Source organism: Salvelinus sp. IW2-2015, linkage group LG1, assembly GCF_002910315.2.
Source record: "Salvelinus sp. IW2-2015 linkage group LG1, ASM291031v2, whole genome shotgun sequence".
NCBI lineage: Eukaryota > Metazoa > Chordata > Actinopteri > Salmoniformes > Salmonidae > Salvelinus > Salvelinus sp. IW2-2015.
This window is the reverse complement of record NC_036838.1, coordinates 39,418,032-39,432,733: the sequence shown is the minus strand read 5'-3', so window position 1 is coordinate 39,432,733 and position 14,702 is coordinate 39,418,032. Positions and strand designations below refer to the sequence as shown.

The following is a 14,702-nucleotide window of genomic DNA, read 5'->3' as shown; positions in this document are numbered from 1 at the left end:
CGATCGTGTAGTGCTTACTGTAGGCTTTTGTAGTATACTGTAGAAWMCTWTACTACACACTATACTATCCCTTGATCAAGTGTAATACTTACTTGAGAATTTTCTAGTATACTATACACTGTACTATCCCTCGATCATGTAGTGCTTATTTTAGAATTTTGTACTACACTGGAGAATACTATACTACACACTTTAGTATCCCTCGATTGTGTAGTGCTTAATGTATATACTTTTTTTAAATATATACTGGAGAATACTATACTACACACTGTAGTACCCCCCTAGATCGTGTAGTGCTTAGGCCTACTATAGACTTGTGTAGTATACTGGAGAATTCTATAGTATAGTATCCATCGTCCGTGTAGTGCTTACTATAGAGTTTTGAAGTATACTATACTACACACAGTAGTATCCCTTGATCACGTAGTGCTTACATTAGAATGTTGTAGTATACTGTGTAGAAAACTATACTGCACACTTCTATAGTATAGAATTCTATAGTATAGTATCCCTCAATCATGTAGTGCTTACTTTAGAACTTTTTAGATCATTGGACTATTAGCTAGCTTTACTGCTAGCTGCTTAGCTTTGTCAATGCCGTTTTGATTTGAGCTCGAAACCGGGGATTTCCTCTGAGGTTCCCCCTCGATTGTGTAGCACTTACTATACAATTTTGTAGAATACTATACTCCACACTGTAGTATCCATTGATTGAATGATTSATTTTATTGTACTATTTAAAAACACAATACAACCACAAATGTGGATACAATGTATTAAGACATTTGTCGAGAATGTTTGTCAATTTATTTCCATTGTGTTCCTAGTTCAAACATGTTACACATGTACAGCTAACCCACACGACAAAATACTATAGTATACGATGGCCTAAATTCTGTAGTATTACTATATTTATATACTATAGTCGGGGCCGTCCCCCCATTAGGCAGGATTAGGCTGCTTCCTAGAGCAGCAGATTGACGACGGTGGCATTTTCCAAACTAAACTGACCAACAACACCGCACATAATTCTGCCCCAAAACAATGAAAACGTCTTTCACACAGTGGAATATGGGCTATTAAGGTGAGCGCTGATGCCGCCCCATGATAAGCAGTGCCCACTTTGCCAAAGGCAGGGGCGCAAAATATGTATTTTGTCCATGCCCAGTGCACCTCTCCATGGTGCTGTTGGAGAGACGCAGAGCTGCAGCAATGCTCCGTCAAAGTCATCTAACATAAAACATGTAGCAGATATATCCTATGGTAGAAAGAATATAYCTATGGTGCCTTTATTATGTCATGAGACATTTTTACATCATGTGTGTTTCCGATCAAATAGCCTAAATTGCGCTGTAGCAATTTATGTAAATATGAATTAAAATGTTAACACACCATATCTCTCAGTTCTATTACATTACATATTAGAGTCATTAGACGAAGGAGTCTTCTGTATGGGGGAGTTTTGTTAAGCACTCTGGAGCTCGGTCTGAACATTAACACGCATTGCTTCCGCCACGGTTTGGAAGCAGAAGCACCTTATCTTTCATATAGGTGAGAAACAATAATAAATCAACTTTCAATTGATACTCACCTTTAAAAGATTGGTGTTAGTGTTCCCACACACCAATTTCTCCATGTTACAGCACGTGTTTAGGGAAGGCAGAGTGACCCCCTGTGCTAATTAGTTATCTAACACTCTTGTAACCGGTGTGAAATGGTTGGATAGTTAGCCGGGTGCGTGCTAAAAGCGTTTCAATCGGTGACGTCACTCGCTCTGAGACTTGAAGTAGTTGCTTTTGTGGAGCGACAGGTAACGATGCTTCGTGGGAGGCAGTTGTTGATGTGTGCGGAGGTTCCCTGGTTCGAGCACAGGTAGGGGCGAGGAGATGAAAGGAAGTAACACTGTTTCACTCTGAACACCTGTGTGTAACGGAAGAAGGCTACCAGAAACGTGTTGTCACTGAAAGAAACTGTCAGCTGCAACTGTGATAAAGCTTGTTAAAACAGTAAGTGTATTTTGCATTTTTGAAATTATTTTGAAGTAATAKGAAAGTAAAGGGCTTTATGTTTGTAGAACCATATCGCCATTGAGAATCAATTCACATTTAGATTAAGAATTTGGCTGTTTTTGCTGCTAGAGCCAGTCTACCTCTGAAAATAACATACACTACATAACCAAAAGTATGTGGACACCTGCTTGTCTCATTCCAAAATCATGGACACAAATTTGGAGTTGGTCTGCCCATTGCTGCTATAACTGCCTCCAGTCAAGTTCTTCCACACCGATCTCGACAAACCATCGCTGTATGGACCTCGCTTTGAGCACAGGGKCATTGTCTAGAGCAAAGGGCCTTCCATTTGAGCAAAGGGCCTTCCTCAAACTGTTGCCACAAAGTTGGAAGGACAGAATCGTCTAGAATGTAATTTTATGCTGTAGTGTTAAGATTTCTCTTCACTGGAACTAAGGGGCCTGAATCATGAAAAACAGCCCCAGACCATTATTCCTCCTCTACCAAACTTTACAGTTGGCACTATGCATYTGGACAGGTAGCATTCTCCTGGCATCCGCCAAACCCAGATTCGTCCGTCGGACTGCCAGATGGCAAAGTGTGATTCATCACTCCAGGGAACTGGTTTCCACTGAGTCCAATGGCAGCGAGCTTTACACCACTCCAGCCAAACGCTTGGCATTGCGCCTGGTGATCTTAGGCTTGTGTGCGGCTGCTAGGTCATGGAACCCCATTTCATGAAGCTCCCAACAAACAGTTCTTGTGCTGGCATTGCTTCCAGAGACAACTTGGAACTCGGTAGTGAGTGTTGCAACCAAGGACAGACAATTTTTACACGCTACGCACTTCCGCACTCTGCGGTCCCTTTCTGTGAGCTTGTGTGGCCTACCACTTTGCTGCTGGACTGTTGTTGCTCCTAGATGTTTCCACTTCACCAAAACATGACCCGCCAAACCGCACTTCTTAACACCCGCCTGCACCAATGTGTCAGAGGAAACACCATTCAACTGACGACAGGCTGACCTTGTCCTGCTACAATTACTTTTTTTATTTTACCGTTATTTTACCAGGTAAGTTGACTGAAAACACATTCTCATTTACAGCAACAACCTGGGGAATAGTTACAGGGGAGAGGAGATGAAAGAGACAATTGTAAGCTAATCACAAGAAGTCACTAGAGCCCGATGAGCCAAGTAAAGACTCCCCGGCCAAACCCTCCACTAACCCGGACGACGCTGGGCCAATTGTGCACCGCTCTACGGGACTCCCGATCACGGACGGTTGTGATACAGCCTGGGATCAAACCCAGGTCTGTAGTGACGCCTCTAGCACTGCGATGCAGTGCATTAGACGGCTGCACCACTCGGGAGGCCCCACAGCATAATTATTAACTTGACCATGCTTAAAGAGATATTCAATGTCTGATTTGATATTGTTACAGATCTACTAATCACTGGCCTTTTATGAAGCTTTCAAAAGGCTACCTGGTCTTTGTAATTTAATATGTGCTTGAAATTCAATACTTGACTGAGGGACCTGGCACAGAGGAAGTGTTAGTCATWAAAAAAATCCTGTCAACCCCTATTATTTCACACAGAGTCCATGCAACATATTCTGTGAATTGTTAAGCCAAATTTTACTCCTGAACTAATTTAAGCTTGCCTAAACAGAGGCTAAATACTTATGCAATGACTATATTTTAGTTATCACATTYTTTTCCCAGAAAAAAATTTACACTGAGTGAACAAAACATTAAGAACACCTGCTCTTTCCATGACATAGTTTAAAGCTATGATCCCTTATTGATGTCACTTGTTAAATCSACTTCAAATAAGTGTAGATGAAGGGGAGGAGACAGGTTAAAGAAGGATTTTTGAGCGTTGAGACAATTGAGACATGTACTGTGTATGTATGTGTGCCATTAAAAGGGTGAATGAGCAAGACAAAAAATGTAAGTGCCTTTGAACGGGGTATGGTAGTAGGTGCCAGGCGCACCGGTTTGTATCAAGAACTGCAACACTGCTGGGTTTTTCATGCTCATGTCACAGTATAACTTTAGACCGTCCCCTCGCCCCGACCCGGGCGCGAACCAGGGACCATCTGCACACATCAGCAACAGTCGCCCACGAAGCATCGTTACCCATCGCTACACAAAGGCCGCGGCCCTTGCAGAGCAAGGGGCAACACTACTAGTAGGTTTCAGAGCAAGTGACGTAACTGATTGAAACGCTACTAGCGCGTACCCGCTAACTAGCTAGCCATTTCACATCCGTTACACTCAACAGTTTCCTGTGTGTATCAAGAATGGTCCAGCACCCAAAGGACTTCCAGCCAACTTGACAACTGTGGGAAGCATTGGAGTCAACATGGTGCAGCATCCCTGTGAAACGCTTGACACCTTCTAGAGTCCATGCCCYGACGAATTGAGGCTGTTCTGGGGGCAATATTAGTAGGTGTTTTTAATGTTTTGTACACTCAGTGTATAGTATTCACTGTAGTGTTTTTGCAGACATGACTGTAGTATACTGTAGTATTTACTGTAGTAACTGTAGTAACACCTGCCAACTAGGGTTAGCTAAAATGGCACAAMTACCAGACTACACTGTTAATGTTTTGTATACTCAGTGTAGTATACTAGTCATGTTTGCAAAAACTCAACAGTAAATACTGCAGTATACTATGGTCATGTCTGCAAAAACACTACAGTGAATACCAAGGGTTGGAACCGGTTCAGGGAACAGAACCGAAAACCATAAAATAACTAAATTATTTGAGGAATAGAACCTGAACCGGAAGCAAAAGTTATCTATACTGTTCCGGAACAGAACCGTTATTATAAAAGCATGGGAACTGGTTAATAACGTTATTTTACTTTCCGGGCATTTTTTTTCATTGCCACAAAAATCCTAACAAAGCTCCTATGCAAAGCCCTGACTCTGTCACTCAGAAACCAGCATCTGCCTGCTAGCTGGAAATCTTTGCCAATGGGTGTGCTTGTGTGTAGGCTACCTGCCCCACTCCTCTGAAGCATAGGTTGCTATAATCTACTGACAACTTTACAAGCATGATTCAGAAATTAGGGAGAAATGTTTAAAATAATGGATTCACTTTTTCAATGMTAGTTAAAGATACTATAGTTATCACGTTTCACATTGGATTTATTAACTACAAAAAGGTAAGACATGTTTTTAATTCTACTGCTGTTTTTCACACACAAGCTTGTTAGCTAGCTAGCCAGCTAACTAACTAACGTTTGCTCTGGTCCAATGTTCAAAGATATTCAAAGTTCCTCCATAGAAGCCGCTCCTCCGTAGGTATAATTCTGTGAGCCTAAGTCAGATAATTCATGTCATAACAAGATGCCCAGCGCTTCAAGGCAAGCTTCCTCCATCCTCTCTTGCTCTCTCCTCACCCACAAAATGTCAGTTGCATTGCACACCCTACACTGTGACTGGCAGCACAGTGTGTGTTTGTCTTTCATTATGATTATACCATGCTGTTACCGCAAAATGCAATTTACTCTTAACGACTTTACTATACAGATTAAATCGCTTACTCGCTGCATAGCAAGCTGCTCTATCCACACTGATTGGTGAATTAATTTAACGTTGAACTAAATGTTTAAAAAGCTATCTATTTCAGAGGTTTAAATAGGAACAGAAACAATCTATATAAACCTGTAATTTATTTTGGTTTCCACCAGTTCAGAATTTTCTTTTGCTGGTGGAACGGAACAAAACATATATATATTCTGTTCATAATGAAACGATAGGAAAAATAATTACAACCCCTGATGGATAATATAGTAATCTACAGTCATGTCCGCAAAAACATTACAGTGAATACTATATGTAACAGTTTTAACTTTAGTACGTCCCCTCGCCCCGACCTCGGGCGCGAACCAGGGACCCTCTGCACACATCAACAACGGTCGCCCACGAAGCATCGTTACCCATCGCTCCACAAAGGCCGCGGTCCTTGCAGAGCAAGGGCAAACCCTACTTCCCTATCTCAGAGCAAGTGACGTAACCGATTGAAACGCTATTAGCGCGTACCCGCTAACTAGCTAGCCATTTCACATCCGTTACATATAGTATACAGTATAAATATAGTAATACTACAGTATTTAGACCATAGTAGACTAGTGTACTTTTTAATGTGGTTCTGCAAAGTATACTGAGGTTTTCAATTAAAGAGAAAATGTATGCTACTAACATCACACTGGTTCAAGCGCTGGACAGAAAACACAGTAAACAAATGTTAAAGATTTGTCAAACCATTTAATCACTGTTGGAGTATATAAAAATTGTGGACAAATTATTCACCTTTTCAAATTCTGTGAGGGTTTAAGGAGATGGACTGTAATGTATTTTTTTACTGAGATGGGCCTTGTACCTGCACATAGTAGAAGTAGCCCTTCGGTACAGATCTAGGATCAGTTGGGATACCCTCCCTCCCCAATCTAAACCTCAACCACTAACCTGTGAAGTGTGATGTCACCTGTGGCTCTCATTGGAATGCATCCACAGCGATAGGGCCAAGAATGATGTATGTTTATTCTAGAACGACAGTAACCCCTGGGCCTGGGCAGTATGGATGGAGCTTATTTGCAGCCTCACAGTTCTTCTAGCGATCTCAGGACTGCACTTCATTCCAAAAAGATGTCTCCTTCCCTCTGCTCTCGTTCACTTCCTTTCACAGATCTGGATATGTGAGAACAACACCCCCGGGAACTAGGGTGAGTGATGGAGGCTTACACCTACCCAGTCGTCTCAGGTTTGTGAACGGGAGAGTCAAGTGAACAAGGGCAGAGGGGAGGAGATGCAATTTTTGGGGATGAAATGCAGCCCAATCTTCTTCCAGACACTTTTTTAGTCCCAGAGCGACTCAGCTCCACACAGTGCCAGACATTCCAGTCTTACAGGCAGGCTGGCTTCTGAAGCACACTGGGAGAATTTCTCTCTCTCTCTCTAGCACTGTAAACCCACATTTCTTCACTCTGTAACAGCAGAATCAATGTTAGAAATATGCCAGGGTTCAGAGTACTGAAGCCTACGCCATTCTCTTCCGAGGCAGAGACGTGTAGGAACAGCCTCCCACTGTGCCACAATCAACACCGTTATTTGGTGCAGAGACAAAGCAATAGTTTTACAATCTTTGAATGTCACTCCAATGAAAGAATAGATGGACTTAATGACTTCCAATGAAAGCATGGATAATTTTGTTTCTTGAAATACACACACACACAAAAAAGCCATGACTCAAATAATGACGAGGATCGTGTTTACATTTTCTTATCCTTTATTCTCATACATAAGAAAATAGCATTTCTGGTATTCAATTTTTTTTTAACGTGTATTTCAGCAGAACTGAATTATTACAGTAGTTAGATAAAGTTACTGGGAGAGAGCGACCTAAGGTTGAAAGTAAGGCAGAAAGGGGAATATTTACAATAGGACTGAATCAGAGGGACCAGATCAGTCATGGACACACAGCTGGGTCAGACGTCTGTCTCGGTGGGTTGATGTGGTCGTGATCTAATCAAACGAGTCATGTCCAAAGAAAGAAATACACAAACAATCTTAAAAAACATCAAACTGTTTCTGTAATGGCAAGATACCATTTAATGATGATGATTGCCAGTGATACTGATGTGGTGGTCCTTTCTGAGTTTACCCATCCAAATTCAACACGCAAGAAAATGTGTTTAAAAAACAGTTTGGCTCATCATAAGTTCTGAATCACTGTGATGGATGGCAAATGTGAGTGATGGATTGCAAATTTGAGTACAATATAAGTGGGTTTAAAGCGCATGTACCCACTCTGGTTTCTCTCAAGGAATATGGGCCAAAACTGCTACCCTGAAAAGTCTGTTGTTTTCTCTATATGGTTTCCTAAGTGCAGTAGCCTGTTGAAAAAGCACCTTTTACACTCAAATCCAGAGATACAGCTTACATACTCGTAGCAGAGCCCTCCAGTCCTTGGCATAGCATTTAGAAAACAACTTTATTGTCCATGTCTTACAGCACACATCACACACAGTTGAGACTTGTGTGTATAAGGTAGTTGTTGTGAAATTGTTAGGTTAGATTACTCGTTGGTTATTACTGTATTGTCGGAACTAGAAGCACAAGCATTTCGCTACACTCGCATTAACATCTGCTAACCATGTGTATGTGACAAATAACATTTGATTTGAGACTAGCACAGGATCAAGCTGCAGTGCAGGGCCCAACAGTAGAAGAACAGTAGCCCTTCAGTTGCCAGATCAATTCACACCTATTTTTCCAGTGCCCGCCCCAGGATTTGAACCAGATACCTTTCAGCAACAGGTCCAATTCCTTAGCCGTTGGGCTACCTATAACTTTTCTCCATGCTTAACCCTCTCCTGCTGGACCTGCTAACATAAGTGCACTTGAGAACAGAGGGCTCATCTTGATGGGGTGTGATGGAATAACTCATTAATGGAAGAGTGGGTCTCAAAATTAACCCCCGTCTGGCTGATCTGAGGACCCCTCAATAACATTCCACAGTTTCACCAAGCACAGACACCACTGGATAGCTTAATGTACTGACTAAGGGTTTCTCTGGATAGGAGCTTCTATATGTTCTGTACATGTAAATGTTATATTTCACAGATACAGATTGGACAACGATCAGCTGCCCTTTTCAGGTACAGTACTGTACACTATAAATGACTAGCTTTGCTTGCTGGCCTAACATACTAACCTTTACTACTGTAAATGACTAAGCACTTCTTCATATCGGATTGCTTTGCATTGAAAAGACAATGTATAAAACATACAGTATACACATAAGCAGCTTTCGCCAAGTCTCTTTTGTCAGTTTAACATTGATTTCAAAGACATAAAGAATGTAAAAGAGCTTATAGGTTTAAGAGCATGGACCAGGTGGGCCGCGGTGTCTGCTGGTTTTCACTCAGTTACTTGCCTTCAATCAGCATCTGACGCAAACCTGGGAAACCAGGTGGGTGTGAGTGGACTCTTMACTAACCAGTTATTACATAATGGACCAGTAAAGCACCATGGTGAAAACCAGCAGACACTAGTCTGCAGCCCTAAGGTCTTTTAGGGAGTGGAAAGAGGCATGAGGTCAGGGAAGCGGTGATAACAGTACTGGATTGGCCGTTAGGGTCAAGGAGGGATGTGATTGGGCCAGAGGTGTGGCACTATGGGGAGCAGGAGGGGATATGTAAGAGATTTAGACTCAAACCTGTTCTCTGAGAGAATCTGGCAGCTCACATATCAACACAGTACTTTCAAATTTCAACTGGGCTAATAGCACAGATTATGGGCTAGAATGAGCTGGGCCAGTGCATTTACCTCTAAAACTGTCTTGAGGGTCTAACTCCTAAAGCAGATTCACAGAGCAATATAATATGTAGAATAGAATGTGTGACAGTGTAGTCTTTTAAACACAATCTAATGACATATACAACATTATCTTCTGAGACTTAGACCTTGTGCAGCTGCCTGTCACGCTTGTCATCTGCTAAGGGTAACGAGGTGTGTGTGTGGCAGGGGGATGTGATTTAACCTAAAGGCCTGAAATCCGCTTTAAGCTGAACAATCACATCCCTGAGATGGCCGTTACCTGTTAGTTCACTGTCTAGCACCAGGACAAGCCCTCATCTGCTCTGCTGCAGGAGGGAGGAGAGGGTAAAGAGGGCAGAGGCCAGCAGGGTCTGAATCAGATTCAGAACCCTACTCTTAAGTTCTGGTCCAGGTCTGCTCCTGTAGCACCAGTGTCCTAATGAGGACTCAGACTCCCTAACGGGGCCTTCCCGCAGAAGGGCTGAGTGGATGAGTCTGATTAGTCTGTCAGCCTGTGGTCGGGTTGAGGTTGGACTGGGCTGGGACCAGGCTGCTCTGAATTCTAGAGGCAGGTACTAATAATTCTGCCGTCCAGAATTATGCTGCAACGGAGTGCTGCAACGGGGTTAAGGGTGGCATCAGGATCACGATTGGGCTGAGCTGGGTTTGCTGTGTTGAGATGCTGGCTGGGTCAGACGGTAGTTCTGACGATTCTGCCAGGCCGGGGGCTGCGGTGCACCTTGGTGTGTTTGGAGAGGTGGTCACTGCGGGCAAACTTCTTCTCACACAGAGAGCACTCGTAGGGCTTGACCCCGGAGTGGGAGCGCCGGTGACGAGACAGCTCATCAGAACGAGAGAACCTACAGAGAYAGAGGTGCTTTAATAATTTCTCTGAATTGTAATTGTTTCTATGCTAAACACTTAGCTCAGTTGGTTCCAGCTAAGTGTGTCAGGAGGCCTGTTATTCCCACTGTTTGATTGCCCCCAAATTAGTGCTCAGACCCAGCTCTGAGGGAAATAGGAACACTAAATGGTGGGTAAAACAGTATTTACAATATACAGTGCTGTCAGAGAGTATTCATACCCCTTGACTTATTCCACATTTTGTTGTGTTACAGCCTGAATTCAAAATGGATTAAATATGTTTTATTCTCACCCATCTACACATAATACCCCATAATGACAAAGTAGAAATGTSTGCACATTTATTGAAAATGAAATACAGAAATCTAATTTGCATAAGTATTCATACCCTTGAGTCATTAATTTGTAGAAGCACCGTTGGCAGCGATTACAGCTATGAATCTTTCTGGGTAAGTCTCTACGAGCTTTCCACACCAGGATTGTGTAACATTTGCCCATTATTCTTTTCAAAATTCTTCAAGCTGTCAAATTGGTTGTTGATCATTGCTAGATAACTATTTTCAGTTCTTGCCTTAGATTTTCAAGTACATTTAAGTCAAAACTGTAACTCAGCCACTCAGGAACATTCACTGTCTTCTTGGTAAGCAACTCCAGTGTAGATTTGGCCTTGTGTTTTAGGTGATTGTCTTGCTTAAAGGTGAATTMTTTTCTCAGTGTCAGGTGGAAAGTAGAATGAAGCAGGTTTTCCTCTAGGATTTTGACTGTGCTTACCTCCATTACGTAAWTTTTTTATCCTGAAAAACTACCCAGTCCTTGTTGATTAGAAGCATACCCATAACATGATGCAGCCACCACCATGCTTCAAAAATATGAAGAGTGGCACTCAGTGATGTGTTGTGTTAGATGTATCTCAAACATAACACTTTGTATTCAGGACAAAGTTAATTGATTTGCCCCTTTTTTCCCCGTATTACTTTAGTGCCTTGTTGCAAACAGGATGAATGTTTTGGAATATTTGTATTATGTACAGGCTGACTTAATTTCACTCTGTCATTTAGGTTAGTGTTGTGGAGTAACTACGTTGCTAATCCATCCTCAGTTTTCTATCACAGCCATTAAACTCAAACTGTTTTAGTCACCATTGGCCTCACGGTGAAATCCCTGAGCTGTTTTCTTCCACTCCAGCAACTGAATTAGGAAGGACGACTGTATCTTTGTAGTGACTGGATGTATTGATACACCATCCAAAGTGTAATTAATAACTTCACCATGCTCAAAGGGATATTGAATGCCTGTTTTTTAAAAACACTACCAATATGTACCCTTCTTTGCGAGGCATTGGTAAAACTCCCTGGTCTTTGTGACTGAATCTGTGTTTGAAATTCMCTGCGCGACTGAGGGACCTTACAGATGTGTGGGGTACAGAGATGAGGTAGTCATTCAGAAATCATATTAAACACTATTATTGCACACAGAGTGAATCCATGCAACGTATTATGCAAATGTTAGGCTTATTTAGGCTTGCCATTACAAAGGGGTTGAATACTTATTGACTCAAGACATTTCAGCTTTTCATTTTTAATTAATTTGTAAAAAATTCTAAAAACATCATTCCACTTTGATATTATGGGGCATTATGTGTAGCCCAGAAAAAAAGGAATCTCAATTTTATCCATTTTAAATTCGTGCTGTAACACAATGTGGAAAAAAGTAAAGGGTTGGGATACTTCTGAAGGCACTGTACAAACATTATAAGCATATCCTTTCACATCTTCTAACTACCTTAATAACCAAGCCCAATCCTTTCCTTACAGAGCTCACTGCAGTTACATATTGGGAAACTGTAACTGTTAGCCACAATGAGTGTGTTGTAATATCTAATATTTGCTGAGCTTCTATATTGTTACCATTTCATACCAGCTCTACTCCCTACCTCTGCAGAGACAGAACAATATTTTCTTTATGCTCAGCTTTACAAAATAATTACAGTGAAATACTGTATTTCAATATCCCAACAAAAAGAACAACCGTGATAGAGCATCCGTTTGTCACTGTCATCATCATACCCACTTCACTTTAAACCAGTCATTACAGGCTTTTCTTTCTTCTCCCTCCGTTTTAGTATCCTATCACATGTTAATGGCTAGCCTATATGGTAATAAACTACATCTAACAAAGCCAAGGTTCCTGTGTTTTCTCTGCATGTTGACTAGCATTGTTATGATTTAACCCACCTCCAGACACAGTCAGGCCAGCTGCAGGTGTACGGCTTTTCTCCGGTGTGTCTGCGGAAGTGGGCCTTCAGATGGCTGCTCTTGGTGTACATCTTCTCACAGCCCGGGTGAGAACATTTGTGTACCCTTAGTGTCTCTTTAGGAGGGGGTCTGTTGACCCTAGGGGGGGTCACAGCTTTGACCACAACCCCTCCACTGTGACCCCCAATGACTGTTGCCCCAACAAGCCCCCCGGCAACCCTCACAGTGATCGGTAGAGGGGCAATCTTCACGTACTTCTGGTCTGGAGCGTCCGTGCTGGCTATGTTGAGAAGGGTGGCTGAGGTGGAGGGCACCTGTGAGGCCAGCAGGGTAACGTTCTGCCCTCCGTGGAGTCCCAGAACCAGGTGGGCCAATCTCAGCCCACTGGATGCACCAGGAGGAGAGCCTGTCTGGGGGTGAGGCTGGGCCAGAGGAAAGGACTGGACATGGAAAACCAGGGGTGCTCCCAGGAGCACTGAGGGGGTGTTACACAAAATGGGTGCACAGCCACATGGAACACAGGAGTGATGGTTGCTGATAATCGCGTACGCTATTGAGATATTCCACATAAAAAACAATCTGCAGCTCCAGCTACAATAGTATTTTATTAATACATCACATTAACATGTTTGACAACTGTAATTCTAATCAATTGTGTATTTTTAATGGACAGCCGGAATTGGATCCTGCCTCTGGTACAGCAATGCAGTCATGTGATGGCGCACTATAAAGATGCCAACATGGGACTTGGCAAGGACGGATCCCTTCTGCAAAAAATACACGAGTGACAAAACTTGAGGACGTGCATATTCGAAAAGTTTTAATTATATTTATCATGCATAATAGACCGGTAAGTTTCATACAATATGTCTTCCATTTGCGTGGTATTGCTTGATTTGGTTTTACTACACCCCCGAACTGAATGCGTTGAATGTCCGTGTCCTGGCTGTTGTCAGTCAGGTGCTTTGCATGCGCCTCGCCTGCCCATTACGCGCACTTTACAAAGCAGTTGAAGTTGTTAAAATAATAGCTGTTTGGCGGACGTCGAGGATAGTTATCATTCGTCTTATAACATGATTCACTTTGGTGTAATAACGCACGTTATTATCAGTCCTGCCACATGTTTGTTTTGCGCCCGAACACATATAGGCGTCCATGTGGGGAAAGTGTTTACGCTGGACATGTCATTGGTGCACAATGTATCCAGTTTAATTATCCCGCGATGTTGCTTTATTGTATATGATGGTCGATTAATTAAATCAAGTGCCACATTAGGTTTATTATTTTCATTTTGATGATAGATATTATGCTTTTGTATTTTAGCACATGTGTTTAGGCCTTGATCCCATTTCAGGATTAGATGTTTTGGGCCTAATCATTTGTTGATTGTTAGCTTTCAGCCTATTATTAACTAGCTCTGGGAGAACAACCAATGGGGGTAATACACTATTTACAGCCGGCCCCCACTTTGGGTTCCAGCTGATGGTATGGCCACAGCTAGGCTCCATGTGAACTACAATCCACCACCAAACTTGTCTAAAACGATGCGCTAAATATCGCTTCACTTGCGTATCTGGTTTTTGGACAACCAATATTGGGAACTAATTTATTAACGTTAGTATAACAAGCGAGAAAGAATCTTTACAATCCAAAGATACACTTTAAATCTGTATTTCACGACACACAAACAGACAAGTGGGCTGACAACAATCCCTCACCTGACACTACTCGCATTTCCATGGACCATTTCCACATTATAAGCTGTTCCTTCTAATAGCAGCTAGGTCTTAATATTGTTTCATTCATGTGCATTTAAACCGCAATTTTACTGCGGTATCCCAACAGTTTTCTATGCAGGTGTAGTGAGAAGCGTGGTTCCTGTGCTCTATCTCGTGTATCTGGACTGTATCAATGGGTGTCGTTAAGCAGCAGAGCGCTGGTCTCTTGATAATGACCTCTTTAGGGCAGTGTTACTGGTCTCCCTGGGGCTTGTAGAGGGAGAGGGCATTGAGGGGGGAGCGAGGGGGTAGCTTTACCTTCCGGTTACAGCCCAGAGCCTGACGGACAAAATGGTGTATGCTCCGGTATCTCGCTTCAAACGCCCGGAAGGAGAGCGAACGAAGAAAGGGAGGAGCAGAGATGAATTATTACCAAATCCATAGAGCGGATAGAGGGAGAAGCAAGAAGAAAGGCAATAGCGACATGCAGGTTACGCCCTAGGGAAAGTGTTAGTGACTCTG

At 42.5% G+C, this 14,702-nt stretch overlaps 1 protein-coding gene across 1 annotated transcript; it reads right to left on the bottom strand.

Moving 5' to 3' along the window:
* Positions 1-8,110: 8,110 nt before the first annotated feature.
* LOC139027540 (Krueppel-like factor 15) lies at positions 8,111-13,031 on the bottom strand. Its single transcript, XM_070442915.1, has 2 exons — positions 12,442-13,031; positions 8,111-10,203 (listed from the first exon to the last, which is right to left on the bottom strand). Exons 1-2 carry the CDS (start codon positions 13,029-13,031, stop codon positions 10,035-10,037), a joined length of 759 nt encoding a protein of 252 aa, XP_070299016.1. The 3' UTR covers positions 8,111-10,034.
* Positions 13,032-14,702: the final 1,671 nt, after the last annotated feature.

What these genes read in the sequence shown, in the direction of transcription:
- LOC139027540 (XM_070442915.1), bottom strand. Translation starts at nt 13,031, where the DNA reads ATGTGGAATATCTCAATAGCGTACGCGATTATCAGCAACCATCACTCC.